At 43.4% G+C, this 17778-nt stretch overlaps 1 protein-coding gene across 1 annotated transcript in view; it reads right to left on the bottom strand.

Annotated features, from left to right (window-relative positions):
- Window positions 1–14599: 14599 nt before the first annotated feature.
- The window catches only part of LOC137629521 (dipeptidyl peptidase 8-like), a 68088-nt gene continuing 64909 nt past the window's right edge, over window positions 14600–17778 (bottom strand). Inside the window, 1 exon segment of the mRNA XM_068360905.1 lies at window positions 14600–15375. Coding sequence (XP_068217006.1) covers window positions 15283–15375 — 93 coding nt within the window. The 3' untranslated portion in view covers window positions 14600–15282.

Raw genomic sequence — 17778 nt, 5'->3', positions numbered from 1 at the left:
CTCTTTAGGCCTACTGATGTGATTGTCTGACAATCTCGCAGCTGTCGTGTTACCAGCATGCCAAAGTGCTTCAACCTTGACTTGGGTAAGTGAGTTTTCCTTGAATATCACAATCCCCTGATCATGACAGAAGTGAAAAGTCAAACTTGATCCTGCAGCATCTGCCACACGATGGGGCCAGGATCAGCCACTCGAGAGATACATTTACCGTTGTTTCCATTGTTAGTAGCCCCAAGCTACTACCAAGGTGAACATACGAATAATATGAAGACCAGTACCCAGTTTGAACCCCCGAGTCCTAAACTGGTATATCTTATTATAGAGGGAGAAATGAAGTAGAGTACTTTCTAATGGACTGATGCACAGGCATAAAAGTACACATCCTTCAGATCCACTAAAAGCAATTTGTCATCCTCTCTGATGGAACTCAGCATAGATCACATTACTTACATCCTGAAATTTGTTTGAACACAAACTCATTCCGTAAAGAGGTCAATGACTGCCCTCCAGACTCCCCCCCCCCCTGGTTGACTCTTTAAACAGGAAGAGGGCACAGTAAAAGTCCAAAGTTTCTCCCCAAAAGACTTAAAGCACATTCCTCTCCCATACTCCTCTGTCTGCAAGGCTAGGTTTCTTGGTGTTGTTGGAAAAACGGATGAATATTGTACTCTATCAGAAAATTAATAAGGAGGGGGCTAAAGCCTGCAGAGGGTAGTAACTAACTATCCTGGATGACTCCCACTAGCTAAGGCTCAGGCCTATACCTCTGCTGATTTGCTTAAAGAGCCCGACGAGCAATTTCCTACTCTTAAACGGAAGAAAAGGAGGGTGAACACTGGCAACAGCATAACCATCTTCCGCTGCCCCTATGCCGGAAAGGAACAGGTTGGGTAACTCAAGAGATCTGTAAACACCAGTTCTTTATGTGAAAGTTGCAGGTGGTCCTGTCAGAGTCTAGGAGAGGCATGATCGCCTTCCTTGCTGAACCCTGCACCAAAGAGTTCCAAAGTGACTGAGTTACCTCTTAAATTGACTTGTCTGAGAATTGTCAGACCCTAGGATGGCCGGGCCATTGAGAGGCACAGGCATGTCCCAGGTAGCCTCCTTCCGACCGTTGCACCCCCAAATGTGTCCCCAGATGTTCATCAGAAACACTGAATATTGTCTTAGGGGCCGATAAATTCTGAGTACCATCTTGCCCAGCCATCAAAGAGGGTACAGCAGATTGCTCCAGGAATTCATCACCCCTCCCGAAGAATAATCCACAAGTATGTGGTTAGTACAATCATAAAGACATGGAAGCAGTACTTATACTTTCCCACTGCTGGACAGGGAGAGACGGTCCACGCAGATCCCTCTAGCTCCCAATCTGCACAGAAACGAGCAGTGAAAACTTTATGAGTGTTGCCATTCTCTCAACTTGCTCTACCTAAGTATCGCTGGTTGAGGGAGGAACAGGTGTCCAAACAGAAGGGGATATGGAGAATGCAAAAGCTTCTTCGTCAACCATTGGGCAAAAAGTAGTATGGGGCCGCAAACTCCTGCCCCCTCCCCCTACTGGGATAGCCGGGGAACTTATCCATGACCCCAGGAGGGGGAGGCAGTGAGGATGTGACACAGTGTCATGGCCCCAGTCCCATGCATTAGCCCTAGGGACAAAATGCGCAGTCGTGTCCTAGTCGTAACTAAGGGACCCGAGCCATGGCCACAATCAGCTGTGACATGGAATCACAGCCCTGGCCATGTGCATTGTCCCCAGGGAGCTGAAACTTGAACCAATACTAGTCAATCCCAAGCCTGGGCCACTGGGGCTTGAGGCTTAGGGCTATGACCTGAGGTTACTGCTCTGGGATCCTGTGTGGCCGCCTGAATACGGTGGTAGTCAGGAACCACAACCCCAACCTCTGGATGACTGGGGCATGAGGACAAGGCTCACGGCTGTGACATACATCGGCTGGGGGATCGAAACACGGGGTCATAACATTTGTTCCACTTGGCTAATGAGGTAACCAGGAACCAGCCCCAACACCCGTCAACCTGGCCAACAGGGTAGCCTTGGACCTAGGGCCAAGGCTCGAGGCCACCCGTGCATTGATTTGGCTACTGGGGAAGCCGAAGAAGTGAGCCGGGCCAAGGCATAAATCCATGACATGTATCATCCCTGGGGGCCTAATCTTGGGGTCAAAACATGAATCCTGCTTGGCTACCGGGGTAGCCAGGGACCTTGACACAGTCATGTTCTCGTGATTCTGGGGGACCAAAACACACTCGGGTGCCATGCCCTTCAGCGAGGTTGTGTCTAAAGGAGCCCTTGCTATGATTGCAGCAGACGACTTCTTTGACTATATCTTTTTAACAGTATTAGCAGAGTCGGAAGCCGAAGAGGATGACAAGAGGAGTCGGAGAAGGAAGAAGAACCGCAAATTAATTCCCATTTCCAACCCTCCCCTTAGGTTCTGCAAGCAGAAGTGTTGAAGTCTGAGAGACTCAGATAATGATGCTCCTACAAGAGGAAGAAACCACAGGAACAACACTGGTATGAGGAGATGCGCCTCACTTGCATGAGAGCAAAAGCCCCAGACCTCCGGGCACAAGGGTTTAGGTGAAAGCACAGGGGAAGCGAGGGGACAATGGATGATTGGGTCAGGGGAAATGGATGGAACCCTCCTCCCCCCACCACCGAGGCAGCATGTCCTTTCAGTCTCAGGGCCGTGCTATGCCCAAGGAGGGGAACCACTACATACATCACAGGGGACAGCAGTAGCACAAACAGAGAATAGCCTCTAACCTCCAATGGGGTGCGGCAAACACTAGGGAACCCTGCATGCTGCCAGAACCTGATACCCCAACAACGTAGCCCTAAGGGCTCCTTGCTCCTTACGCATGTTCCCAGCGGACTGAGCCAGAGTTATAAGCATAGAAGCAGCATTAGCAGAAGCATCTAATGAGTGGAAGGAAAAAGCAAGGCTCTCTTCATATCCCTCAAAGCACATGTCTGACTCAGCTTTAGAGGTCAAGACCTACAATCTACACATGGGGATGATTGCAAACAATCATGTCCTTAGCAAGAAGCAGAAAAAGAGTGGATCTACAGCTGGTTTAACAAAACCTGGAAGTAAAGTCTATCATCCTATATAAAGCATCATGGTTCACATCATAATGATCAACAGCTAGCATTCACTTCCAGAAAGAAAAAGGAAATGAAAAGTTTGATTTAGGGTGCATCAGTACATCTGTATTCGATGCAGCTAAACACATGAAGAGTTATCGATAGGAGTGGGGCTTATTGCACTCTGTTCACCAGCCATCCAGCTCCCTACCTACAGTGGTTTGTATTTTGCGTAGGAAATAATATTTACATTTAGTTTCTCCATATAAATGTTAAAGGAGTCCCTTTTGCTCAATTAATAGCCTAAATTGAAATAAACGAATGATAAGTATTTAAAGGTTAGTTTTACAACATTTTAAGGTAAACTAATTGAAAACATCAACTCAAACTCTTATCATAAAATTTCATGATAGGTAAATAAATTAAGAGATCAGAGTGGATAATTTTCAAGCAAAACTTTAATAATAAAGTTCCACAAAATTTAACAAGTGTGACTTGTGTCAAACTTTTTCATGGCAATTTAGTTAAAAGAAAGGAAAGTCATGGCAAGAAGACCAAAATTAATTAAAACTGAAACTCACAATAATGAGATCATCAGCAAAAGTGACTATCACAAAATAACTGAATTTTACAATTATATCAGTATACTGTACATAGTAAAATATCCTCCTGTTGAATAATCAATTAAAATTTGTTGTTAATTAAATCAGTCAATACACAACAGTAACAAAGCATTCCAAATTCGCCAGAGAACTTGTACCTGCATTTACCGAACATAATCGTAAATTTCAAGTTATGAATAACTGCATTAATCTCATATAAAATCATATTTATTTACACAGTAATGTACAAAGACATCTCAAAAAATTTAATAAAACATTAAAACTGAGTCTGATGAAAAGCTGAATATTCATCCAAATGTTTTGTTGTTCCTGCAAAATGTGGCAATATACCAAATGTCTATGTCACTAAAGACAATAAGTCTGGGAAACGCCAAATGTTCATATTACATTTACGTATTGACAATGGATACAGACATGAGAGAAACACCAAAATACATAAAAACAGACCTCAATGCAGTAAACATAATTTACAATGTCAATCAAGAAAAAGGTAAAATAAAATACAGTACCCTGTACTAAACTTACATACTGACCCACGAAGGTAAGATCTAAAATGGGAACGTCTAAAGATTCTTAATAGCACTTGCTATGCTATAGTAATATCATCCCTAGGCACATGGTGCCACAGTATAATTACTCTATACAGCATTAGCTAATGGAGAGGACGTCACAGGCACCAGACACCTTTTAAGGGGATCTCCAGTGTAAGTACGGGTGTAAATCTTTAAATATAGAATTATAAACAAAAAAACATGCCAGTCCAGCTCTGAATATTAACTGCAAATTGACCAATAAAAAATTAGTAAATACATTATTCTAAGCACAATGCCACAATAAAATATAGAAACAAAGAAAGATGATGAACTTATTAAATTATTTGTTTGACTTACTTTGCTGTAAGGTCAAGTTTTGTAAGAATGCAAATCTCTAAATGTGAAAACAGGTACAACCACTGAAGTAATGAAATCAAATTAACATGGTATGAAGAAGAAAATATGACATACAAGTAAAAATCCTCATGAACAAAATTGAACTACATTACAAGCCTCCCTAAATATACTGTATGCATATTCATTAGTTCAATGCTTTTTTCATTTTAATAAGTCATAGCTACAATATCTGGAATAAATCATAGTATATCCATAAAGGAAAGAAAACACTTTGCATATTAGCAATTTATAAGTGATCTTGCATAGAAAGTAAATTGTCACATTGTAAGTGAAAAGGTGGAACACGGAGTGAAACTAGCCCAGTCTGAACTAGGTTATTGTTTGAAACAAAACAACATACAGAATTATGTTCTTTCATAATATACAAAACATTTTAATAGCATTCCCACCTTGGTATTCCTATATTAATTCAAAACGTGGCGACCGATAGAGTATTGTGCAGTTCAGCGATTACGCTTTCAACCTTACCAAATAACCTGGAAAGAGAGTTCTCACATAGCTCATCTAATAGTTACTGTCTACTACACCCTTCTTGTCCTACTACCATTCAGTTCTTGGTATACCTAGTGACAGTAATGTTCAATGCGCTCTTTTGCCTTCTGGCTACACTATTGAGAAAATCGAGCATAGAAAGGCCACTTTCATCACATTCACTGCAGATCAGACGACATGAAGGTTAATGAGCAATATGAACTCTTACACAAAAGAAATGTTAAATCTGGATGATCTTCAGTTAAATAAGCTTATACATCAAGTCCTCAAGATGTATAAATAAGTCCATTTCTATATCTATTTACAGAATTTAATGAATTAATTAAATTAGACTAATATGCCATAGCTTACTCATTAGGCAATTTGGTATTTGAAAATTTTGAGATCATTCAAGTTTAACATAAAGGAATGAAAGAAAATGTATTCACAAAGTTTAGGTCTTAGCATTACTTATATTGCTTATGCATTTACAAGGCTTTTAGCGACTTGAACTAATTCTCTTTCATAAGTACACATGCTTCACTTTTTACTCGCCGAACTGTAATTTTGAGCATATTAATGAAAACAAAAAAGGGTTTACTGTATGTATAAAATCAATGATTAATCCAAACTTTGTTAGCATTTTACGAGATAAATTCTGCCGAGTCCCTCGTCAGGCAGGGAGGAACTAGAAGAAAAGTCCTCACCCCCTGTTTTATGTTGGCTACCTCCCGAGGGGAAGTGCCATGGTAGATAGAATAGCAATAACTATGCATCATCTTTAAATAAGAATGATTAAGGAGATATTCATGTGCACTGCTATACTAAGAACGCTATAGAATAAGCGATGGGCAGCAAGGATTTAATGAACTTTAGCAGTAGTACTTTTAAAAAATAAAATACTCACTATCCAAATCATTAAATTCTTAAATAAATAGAGGTTTCAGTCTAACACTCCACTCATGCTATTCTGAATACTGATCCCTAAACAAAATTGACCTTCAATCTGAGAATGCAGTTATCCAAAGACAAAACTGAAACATCCAGGTAAATACACACACAGGGGCACTGCATAGGAGAAACTTTGACTTTTTAAACCTACTACTACTACTGAGTTGCTGCGGCGTCAAATTTTGTTATGTGAGAAAAGCAGCTTAAATGTTACTTATTATGATGTAAAATCAAATAACATTTATACAATTATGTACAAAAGTGGTGCAGAAATACTGGATACAAGGTTATTCCTAATGCAGGTTCCCCATTTGTACATTTGCAATTACAATAAATGGCAAAAATCATAATCATACCAACTATGCCTGAGTCGTCATCCCTGATATCTGAGCCTTTTGAGTAGCTACAGGTCTAGCTTACAACACATTAATATAATACAATTGCCCATAAAAATTATCTACAGCATAATAATCAATAAAAACAAATTCTGCTGGTCTTCACAGGAGGATAAATTTATTCAGTAAACAAGTACTGAACATTGATAAAAAAGAATGAAAAGTTAATCATTAAATATGAATATAATTTAGGCAACAGACTACTTAAAATAATAAAATATTTTAAAATTTAAAATCTGAAAGTGGATTACAATCTAAAACTGTCCAGCAATGACTCTAGATTCCATCAATATTACAGAATTAAAACTCTTATGAAATAAATTTCAGAAAAAAAAAAAAAAAACTTGAATTTAGAAGATGCTTGATTATAAGAACACTAGAGCAACATTGGCACTTCAACCAAGTATAAAATAATACTGTACAACCTGGTTGATACCAGGAACACTTAGTCTGAAAACATCTTGAATGGAAATGTTGATTTTTAATTAAAAGTTTTCTTAAATCAAAATCTTATCAAGTATTAGAACCATAAATCAATGAAAAACCAAGAACAATTCTTAGCATCAATTTAGCATTAAAATTAAGTAAAATTTCTGCCAAATACTGCACGGCTACTGTTAGAATAACCTGCATACTTTTCTTACTGCTATTAAAATATAGAGCAAAAGAAACAAAGGAAGATAAAAAATTTAACCCAGCTACTCTCAAAATATAAATACTATATTTAGGTCAATACTAAAATGTATAGTCATACATGGTAAAACCTGTACGGCCAAGTATGTAGATTTTAAGGTTTTTTTTTTTTTCTCTGGCACCTGTACTGTGTCTTTAGAACCTTTTCAAAGGGACACACACAATATGGATTGTACATATCAAGGGAATTTCTATTCCTGCAATAGGTGAGAATTATTGATAAAAAAAAGTTACGGCATTAAGTTTTAGGTGAATCTACATTCTTAGACTGCAAGGACACAGGATGGCACACACAGTGTTAAATCTTGAAGCAAACATTAATTTTGTGATTAAGCTGCATGAATATTAAAAGGGTTGTTTATCAAGCGCTAATGTATGTATGGTCTATGCTATAGAACATTAACATTTTCTACTTTTACCATCATCAATGAAATCTGGATGACATGAAGGCAGAAAAGATACTGGACTGCGACCCGCCCTTCATCTTACACACATGCACACCAAGTCCAATATGACAAATTCATAGATAATTTGTATTTTTCCGAACTATACAAACCTTAGCTATTTAATAGGGGTATTACTTTCGACGTAGCTGAAATGATGAGCCATTCATTTTTAACAAGGGTTTACTACCCAGACCGCTAGTTAGCGGGGGTAGGGGAGGGTAGCTTGCTAACCCCGGGCCCCCCTCTCACACACCTGTGCTTGAACTCACTTTGCTTGGAGTAGGACTTCAAGGGGGATAGGGCTGGCGGGCAAGTTTGGTTAAATAGCCAAGGTTTATATAGTTAGGAAAATACAAATTATCTACGAATTTGTCATTTGTTCCGTAACTGGAATACAAACCATGCTATTTAATAGGGGCAACTCACCCGTTAGGAAAGATGGACATCCCAGCCAGTCTGGCTTTTGGCTTTGACCGGGGACTCCTTATTTAAGTGTGTAAGCACTCAAGAAATAAGAAGTCCTTGTACCTCGCTAAAAGCTTGCTACGCAAGGTCTGCTGCCTACGCAAGCTGTGTGTGAAGGTATGAAGAAGTGTGACTCTTCCTAGAAAGTTGTTTTGAAGTTCTTTAGACGGAAACTTGTAGACTAGGACTTTCCCAATACCACCTCGTCAGGGTATGGGGACGTAACAGTATTAATATTAATACTAGGAACAAAAGGGAGCATGGTTTACCTGCAGTGGTTTGAGGTCAGCTGTGCAGAGAACCCAGGATGCTGCTTTCCCCAAGAGAGGGGATGATGAAAAAAAGAATAAGGGCCAGTCAAACCTTTTTTTTCATGCAGACTAAAACCGGGTAACAATGCCTTCAACCTTCTGCTACTCGTCTAATAAAGAGCTTGAGGTTTTAAACCAGCTGTTGTGCAGCCACCACAGAACCGATAGAGAAAGTATCGAGTCTCCTGTGGGTCATGTTTTGCAGGTAGTGGGATGTGAACGTTGTTTGCCGTTTCCACACCCCAGCTTGAAGAACCTGCGTCACTGAAAAATTTCTTTTGAAGGCCAGGGACGTAGCTATGCCCGACATCATGTGCTATACCCGACACCATGTGGTCTGGGGCGACGTGATGGAGGAGGGTCTGGATTCAGTGCTAGATCAATGACCTTGCGAATCCATGCAGAGATGGTGTTCTTGGTGACCCTCCTCCTAGTCCTTCCTGTGCCGACGAATAATGCTGGCACACAAGGATGGGCTGCGGCTGTTCTTTTGAGGTAAAGGCTCAAGCTCCATATTGGGCATAGTAAGAGATGGTCAGGGTCATCTGTTACAGAACGGAGATTAGAAATCCGGAAGGAGTCGAATCGAGGATCGGCTACTCCTGGATTCTGAGTCTTAGCAATAAACTCAGGGACGAAGCTGAACGTTACCTCCCCCATCCCCTTGAATGGGCGATGTCATACGAGAGACCATGAAGTTCGCTGACTCGCTTGGTCGAGGCCAAAGCTAGCAGGAACACCGTCTTCCAGGTTAGGTGGCGATCTGATGCCTGACGTAATGGTTCATAGGGAGGTCTCTTAAAAGACCTGAGAACTTGAACCACGTTCCATGGGGGAGGTCTCACTTCCGACTGAGGGCAGTTAAGTTCACAACTCCGTATGAGTAGAGAAAGTTCTAGCGATGAAGAAATGTCCTTTCATTTCAGCCTGAAGGCGAGGCTTAAGGCTGAGCGATAGCCTTTCATTGCCGAGACTGATAGGCGCATTTCTTCACGCAAATACACAAGGAACTCCGCTATTGCTGGAATAGTGGCATCGAGTGGAGAGCTACCCCTTCCACGACACCAACCACAGAAGACTTTCCACTTTGCCTGGTAGAATGCTGCTGATGACTTTCGCAGGTGTCCAGATATCCTGATTGCAACTTGTTGCGAAAATCCCCTCTCAGAGAGGAGATGCTGGATAGTCTCCAGGCGTGAAGTCATAGTGAACCTAAGGCTTTGTGGAAGATGTTGGCATGTGGTTGTTTGAGTAGATTGTGTCGTGGAGGGAGTTCTCTTGGTGGCTCCGTTGGGAGTTGCAGAAGGTCCGGGAACCACTGCGTGATGCCATAGCAGAGCTATGAGGGTCATTGAAAGATTGACCAATGTTCTGGTCTTGTTGAGTACCCTCCTCATCAGACAGAACGGGGGAAAGGCTTAAACGTCGATGTTGTCCCACCGTTGTTGGAAAGCATCTTGCCAGAGAGCCTTGGGGTCTGGGACTGGGGAACAGTACAGCGGGAGCCTGAAGTTCAGGGCCGTTGCAAAGAGGTCCACAGTCGGAGAACCCCACAAAGTCAGGACTTTGTTGGCTACTAGATGATCCAAAGACCATTTGGTACTCACTATCTGAGATGCTCTGCTCAGGTTGTCGGCGAGCACATTCCTCTTGCCCAGAATGAAGCGTTCTAATAGTGGTATCGAGTGGATTTCGGCCCATCTCAGTATCTCTACTGCTAGATGGGATAGTTACTGCGAAAAAGTACCTCCTTGTTTGTTGATGTAGGCCACTACTATGGTGTTGTCGCTCATCACCACCACAGAGTGACTTGCCAGGTACTGTTAGAACTGTTGAAGGGGTAGAAAGACGGCCTTCATCTCTAGGAGATTTATGCGGAGGTACTTTTCTGACTCTGACCAGAGGCCTGAGGTCGTGTGGTGCAGCACATGGGCCCCCCACCCTTTTTTTGAAGCATCCGAAAACAGCATCAAATCTGGGGGGAAGGATGAGAAGACCCACTCCTTTTCGTAGGTTCTCGTCTGCCACCAACCACTGGAGATCCGTCAGTTCCGCAGGTCCCATGGGGATCTGGATGTCCGGGGAGTCGTACGCTTGATTCCACCGGGACTTGAGTCGCCACGGGAGGGATCTCATCCTGAGGCCACCATTGGGAACTAGATGGGCTAGCGATGAAAGGTGACCGAGGAGACGTAACCACGATTAGGCTGGAAGTTCTTCTCGTCTGAGAAAAGGTCTTGCGACCTTCCTCAGCCTTGCTATCCTGTCGTCTGATGGGAAGGCTTTGTGGAGAGTGGTGTCTATAATAAGGCCTAAGTATACCAGTCTTTGAGTGGGAAGCAGTGAAGACTTCTTGAGAATTACCATGATCCCCAGATCTTGGCAAAGTCTCAGAAGATTGTCTCGGTGTTGAAGAAGGGTTGACACCGAGTCTGCTAGGATTAACCAGTCGTCCAGATAACGGAGGAGACGGATGCCAATCCTGTGTGCCCAAGATGATACTAGGGTGAACTCTCTGGGGAAGACTTGTGGTGTTGTGGAAAGACTGAAGCACAGCACCTTGAACTAGTACATTCTGTTGTCTAGGCTGAATCTTAAGTACTTCCTTGAAGACGGATGGACTGGGATCTGAAAGTACGCGTCCTTTAGGTCCAGTGTGCACATGAAGTTTGTTTGACAAACTTGTTCAGAGCTGAGGTCGATGACTGGTCTCCAGCCTCCAGACGCCTTCTTTACAAGAAAGAGTTGACTGAAGAAGCCTGGGGATCCGTCGAGGACCTCTTGGAGAGCGCCCTTCTTCAACAGGGTCTGGACTTCTGCTCGAAGAGCTTGCACCCTTGCCGATCCCATGGCAAGGGAGCTCAATGACACTGGATTTGTCGACAGGGGAGGTAGAGATGTTATGAACGGGATACGATATCCTAGACTGATCACGGAGATTGTCCAGGAATTGGCCCCAAGTTGCTTCCGCCTGTTTGAGCAACTTTGTAGGCATCCCCCCACTGGTGGAAATGCAGGGGGACTGCCTATCTTAGCGTTTGCGGCCTCGGCTGCTCCCTCTAGGATTTTTGCCTCCCCTGGAGGACTTTTTGCCTTTCCTTTCTTTGACACCAAAGGGCTTAGACACCAAAGTCTTTGCTGCTGTTGTCATCGTAGTGGTCTTGACTGGACGGGACTGCTGTGGTGCTGGAGGCTTAAAGGGCTTGGATGTTAAAGCCCTATGAAAGAGGGAGTCTTGATGAGACTTCTTCCACCTCTCAGCGAAATGTTCCACATCCTTAGGCTCGAACAGGACAGATCCCTCTAAGGACGAATGTCTGAGCCTATTTATCTTGGCGCTAGGGACCTTCTGATGGAATCTCTCAGCTACTGCATCCCGACGTTTCAGGATGGTATTTGCCCACAAGTTCGAGACTTAGTGAGCCAGAAACTCGATCGTGCGAGTACCTGAGAGAAGGAAGGTTTCCATAGCTTTCCTGGTACACTCCTTGGAAAAATCCTCAGATCGTAACAGAATACCTAAGGTCCCCAACCAGACATCGAGCCACGAAGTGGCTTGCATAGCACACTTCGCAACTTCCTCCTGGTTGAGGATCTCGGCTGCCGAGAATGAGACCTGCCAGTTGGAGTGTCTCTCAAGAGGGACTCCCCTGGTAGTACCTCCTCTGCTGTACGTGAGGAGATGGGAGGAGCTTGTTGGTGGTACCGAAACGGTTGGAGGAGGACATCTCGGAGAGCTGCTGCGAGATCTTGTCCCTGGTACTCTTTACCCCTTGAGACCAGGGCAGGGCTGCACTGGTCTTAAGAGGGTTTCTGAGTACCAAAGACGCGGTCTAAGACCGTGTCTTTGCCCTTTCGAGAAGGGATCTCTGGGTCGGAAAACCCGTTGAGAGCCCTCATTAGAGTCAGAACTTGCTAAAATGTATGTTCTGACCCTTGCTGGTCTCCTCCTGCTGTAGGACTTGCAGTGAAGTCTCCTTCTATCCCCGAAGGCTCTTCTTGGGGAGTCGCGGAAATTCCCTGAGTGGCTAGTTGGCTCCATCCTAGTCCTAGTAGAGGACTTAGGCAATGATTTGGAGTCTTTAGATTCCTTCCTGGGAAGGATATAAGACTCCAACATTGACGAGAGCGGCATATTCCTTCCAATCCCCGACTGAGTAGACCCCTCAGCGCGAAGAGAGGTTTCCTCCATTGGTGCGATGGGGGAAAGTCTCTCCTCGCGTGATTCCCTTGGAGATGGGAAATCTTCGTCTGAAAGGGAAGGAGAAGCAGTCTGAGGAATAAAAAGAACCTGCCTCGAAGGTCTGCGTGGAGTCAGTCGCCCTTGGGGAAGTGACCGCGTCCTTAACTCCTCTTTTTCACTTCAAAGGGGTAGAAGAAGGCATGGTTCTGTGTCCCAATTCAGAGAAGACAGCCATGAAAGCCTGAGCTACGGCTCTGATCAGGGCACCGAATCAGGGCTGTTGGCTGACAGATGCACTGTCAGACATACCCTTTGACGGGAAAGGGATTGAAGGATCCCTGGGAGGAGTCACTATCATTAGTGGGTTCGCCTGTGGTAGCTTTGGGATCCTGGACCCCTGTGGAAGTTTCCCTTCTCCCACAATGCACAGTGGCATGCGCTTGCGGGGAGGGGAATGAGGCGATGGCGACCTTGCCGTACATCATTCATTGGGGTGTGTAGTCTCTCGCGCGCGAGGGAGAATAATGGCGCTCGCGCGAGGGAGAATAATGGCGCTCGCGCGAGGGAGAATAATGGCGCTCGCGCGAGGGAGAATAATGGCGCTCGCGCGAGGGAGAATAATGGCGCTCGCGCGAGGGAGAATAATGGCGCTCGCGCGAGGGAGAGGGAGAATAATGGCGCGAGGGAGAGGGAGAATAATGGCGCGAGGGAGAGGGAGAATAATGGCGCGAGGGAGAGGGAGAATAATGGCGCGAGGGAGAGGGAGAATAATGGCGCGAGGGAGAGGGAGAATAATGGCGCGAGGGAGAGGGAGAATAATGGCGCTCGCGCTCGGGAGAGGGAGAATAATGGCGCTCGCGCGAGGGAGAGGGAGAATAATGGCGCTCGCGCGAGGGAGAGGGAGAATAATGGCGCTCGCGCGAGGGAGAGGGAGAATAATGGCGCTCGCGCGAGGGAGAGGGAGAGGGAGAGGGAGAATAATGGCGCTCGCGCGAGGGAGAGGGAGAATAATGGCGCTCGCGCGAGGGAGAGGGAGAATAATGGCGCTCGCGCGAGGGAGAGGGAGAATAATGGCGCTCGCGCGAGGGAGAGGGAGAATAATGGCGCTCGCGCGAGGGAGAGGGAGAATAATGGCGCTCGCGCGAGGGAGAGGGAGAATAATGGCGCTCGCGCGAGGGAGAGGGAGAATAATGGCGCTCGCGCGAGGGAGAGGGAGAATAATGGCGCTCGCGCGAGGGAGAGGGAGAATAATGGCGCTCGCGCGAGGGAGAGGGAGAATAATGGCGCTCGCGCGAGGGAGAGGGAGAATAATGGCGCGAGGGAGAGGGAGAATAATGGCGCGAGGGAGAGGGAGAATAATGGCGCGAGGGAGAGGGAGAATAATGGCGCGAGGGAGAGGGAGAATAATGGCGCGAGGGAGAGGGAGAATAATGGCGCGAGGGAGAGGGAGAATAATGGCGCGAGGGAGAGGGAGAGGGAGAATAATGGCGCTCACGCGAGGGAAAATAATGGCGCTCGCACGAGGGAGAATAATGGCGCATCCCTCGGAGAGGATTGATTAGCGTGCGGATGCGCGCGGGAGAAGGCTGGCGCGCAGGTGAGCGCTGGCGTGTTCATAAGGGTTGGCGCGCGGGAGAAGGCAGCATGGCTGACTTCCCAGAAGTCCTGCTATCAGTTGAAAGTTGGTGCGTAGGATGGTGCGCAGCATGGCGTGCAGGAGAGTTAAATGTTGGGCGCATATGCGCATGTGCAGGAGAATGTTGGCGCATGGGAGAGCGCCGACGCGTAAGGGAGTGCTGGTGCGTAGGGGAGCGCTGGCGCGCAGGACCACCATCCGAGTCAAGAGCAAAGTGAGCTCAAGCACAGGTGTGTGAGGGGGGGGGTACCAAGCTACCCTCCCCTACCCCCGCTAACTAGCGGTGTGGGTAGTAAACCCTCGTTAAAAATTAATGGCTCTTCATTTCAGCTACGCCGAAAGTAATACCCCAATTAAATAGCGTGGTTTGTATTCCAGTTACGGAACAAACAGTATACTGTACTACACTATGCAGAAACAACAAAACGATTTTCTAAAAATTTGCTGTCAATGTACTTGTCTTGTTTGAGATAGAAAAAAAAAGTTCTAACTTCAAAATCAGATCTCAGTATCAAATACATCACATTGCTGATGTCATATCACTAACATGTAAAAATAGTGAGAGAAGGGTTGACAGACATAATAAAAGTATACTAAAATTATTTAACTAGATCATAATAATGATGAAATATTCACCAGACCTACTTATCTACACTTGACTTAATTCACAGTATCTTAACATAACTGATAATATATTTATCTATCACATCCGTTCATCGACTCCCTGCTCAACTAAGAATTATACCAACAAATAATTTCACATCACTTAAAGCATATCCGAGGAGTTCGAAGCAGCTCAATGACTCTTAGGGAAGGTTCAATGCCACTGCCAATAGGTTCCAAAGGCATACCATCATTATTATTATTATTATTCCTTCACCAACTGTACAACAGCAGTTCAGTCATCTGTCTTGTTTATTCATCACCACTTGAATTAGCTGTCTCTATAAAAAGCATAAAAGCACTAACAACACATTTCATGAACATCAAAACAACCATCTGCAAACATACCACAACACTGGGATTTCTGGGACTAAGTTCCATCTCCATCATAGATAATTCAAGAGGAAAGACAGAAGCTTAGTCTCGTAGTGTTCATTGGAGTCCATTTGTCGTAGACAATGTCGCTCGTGAGGGTAGATCTGCCAGAGAGAAGGTTTGCTAGGTGAATACAAATACAGAATTATTAAGAGATTTCTAATTTTCTCTCACACATCAGTTTTATTTTTAGTTTTAGTCCAGTCTGCTGTTTACAGGCTCGGACGTGTAAAGAATTTATTCCTAAATTTCAAAATTTTTTTCATACTGTACTGTGAGAGAAAAAAAAGGTAATATAAAAAGGTAAAATTACAAACGTAATACAGGTATTTTTGTAACGAAAAGGATTATAGCATATCTAAAAGTAAATCATGCTAAAAATTTCAAATAGATCATTTAAAAACCTAATTCACATTTCAAAAATTTTTATCATAAGAGTTGTACTCAATTTTAATCCTTTTTTTACAAACAAGATAGAACAAAAGCTTAGAAATCAAAATGTTTATGAAAACTACAATCACTTATCCACAACATTGTAATAATCAAACAAAAAAAACCTGGACTCGACACCTAATGTTCTCATACCGCACTCTAGGCTAAAGATCTTTTGACCGTCGACTGCAGTACTTACCTACCATAAATTATCTCCGATCATATTTACTTTTCATTTGTCTTATTCCAATTTTGACTGCTCATTCAGAAATATACTTACCAGACTTTGAAAGCTAAATTTTTTAACTTGTGAGGTTTGGCAAAACTTCTTTTAAAACTAGTGCAATATATTGTAATAATAATGGGACTAACCTGGAAACTTATTACTTACTTATACATTACCATGACACAGATATACGACTGCAAATTACTTTTTAACATATGCAACACATGAATGTTAATCTAATGTAATACAGGATCTTTAGAATTAGAGTTTAGTGAAAGAATGAAAAAAGGAAATCAGACTATGACTAGGTTAAGTAAAATTTAGAAATCAAATCACCTAAAATTACATATAAAAATCAGGCTATACATCAGTTTAGTGAGATCGGTGTTACTGTATGGACATGAGTCGTGGTATGGCAATGAAACAATATCCAACAGATTTTGTGGATTTGAGAACAAAACCCTCAGAAGAATATTGGGAGTTAAATGGTAGGACAGGATTAGAAATAAAACTATAAGAGAGATTACTCAAGTGCCATATGTGGATGAGATCATGGTGAGGGGTAGAGGGAGATGGTTTGGGCATGCTCTTCATACTCCCCGATATAGACTAGTTCACCAAACTTTCAACTGGGCTCCACAAGGCACTAGAAGAGTTGGAAGACATAGGCCTACATGGATGAGGACTATGAAGCATGAAGTAGATGATGATGAATGGAGAAGTATTAATTTAAAAGCTTAGGATAGAAACGACTGGCAAAATCTAACCGAGGGCCTTTGCATCAATAGGCGTAGGAGATGAAGATGTATATACTGTATATTATAGATATTATGCGTCATTCAGATCCACTGAAATTATGAAATCTTTCTCTCAGATAGAAAACAGTTCAGAAGGTACGGTTTTCATCTTGAGCACGGTCTGGCAAACAAGTAGTTACAGTGGAAGGAGGCATCTGGCCAGTTTCTAGACCCAGACATCTCAAACAGGGACAGTCAACCGTGGAATCCCAAGAGTCATATCTTTTAACACTTCTTGGGTATTCCTCTCTAGCATTGCTTACACCTCAGCCAACAGGCACAAAGCTTTTTGGAGACCTCGAAAGATAGGTCCAGACAGTGATTGATAATATCAAATGGGGTGCCGATGATCTTGGAAAATCTTGCTTGAGGGTACACTCGGGCACACTATTCTATCAAATTTCTCTTCCTCTTGTTTTGTTAAAGTTTCTATAGTTTATATAAGAAATATTTATTTTAATGTTGTGACTGTTCTTAAAATATTTTATTTTTCCTTGTTTCCTTTCTTCACCAGGCTATTCTCCATGTTGGAGCCCCTGGGCTTATAGCATCCTGCTTTTCCAACTAGGGTTGTAGCTTAGTAAGTAATAATAATAATAACCATATGAAGGATGCTCACTACCCGATGCTCAGCCCTGTTGCTAAATTACATGAGAGGTATCCCCCTGCCTCCACTTACAGCCTTTTCTGAAACCTTTATAACCCTAAAAGGATCTGATGACACACTTCGGCACCATCTACTCATATAACCATAAGTGCTATATAGAATATTTAATCAGCTTTCGACTGCAATTTTCAGCTTCTTTCTATTTTCACTACTTTGTTAGTTACACTATGAAACATCAACAAAAGTAGGCTAATACATGATAATATTGTTCCCTGGCTCATAGCCAGATTCGCCAGAGGGTTACAAGAGTGACACCATCCTTGAAGATATTGCGCAGCTCGTTTGCTTCGAATGTTTACATGCTAACTGGAAATCCAGCCCTGATATTGAAAATATTTTTTACCTTTGCCTGAATTATTAGAATGATTATGAGAACTTATTTTAC

The sequence above is a fragment of the Palaemon carinicauda genome, chromosome 37 (assembly GCF_036898095.1).
Source record: "Palaemon carinicauda isolate YSFRI2023 chromosome 37, ASM3689809v2, whole genome shotgun sequence".
NCBI classification, from domain to species: Eukaryota; Metazoa; Arthropoda; class Malacostraca; order Decapoda; family Palaemonidae; genus Palaemon; species Palaemon carinicauda.
This window is presented reverse-complemented; position numbering and strand designations above follow the sequence as displayed.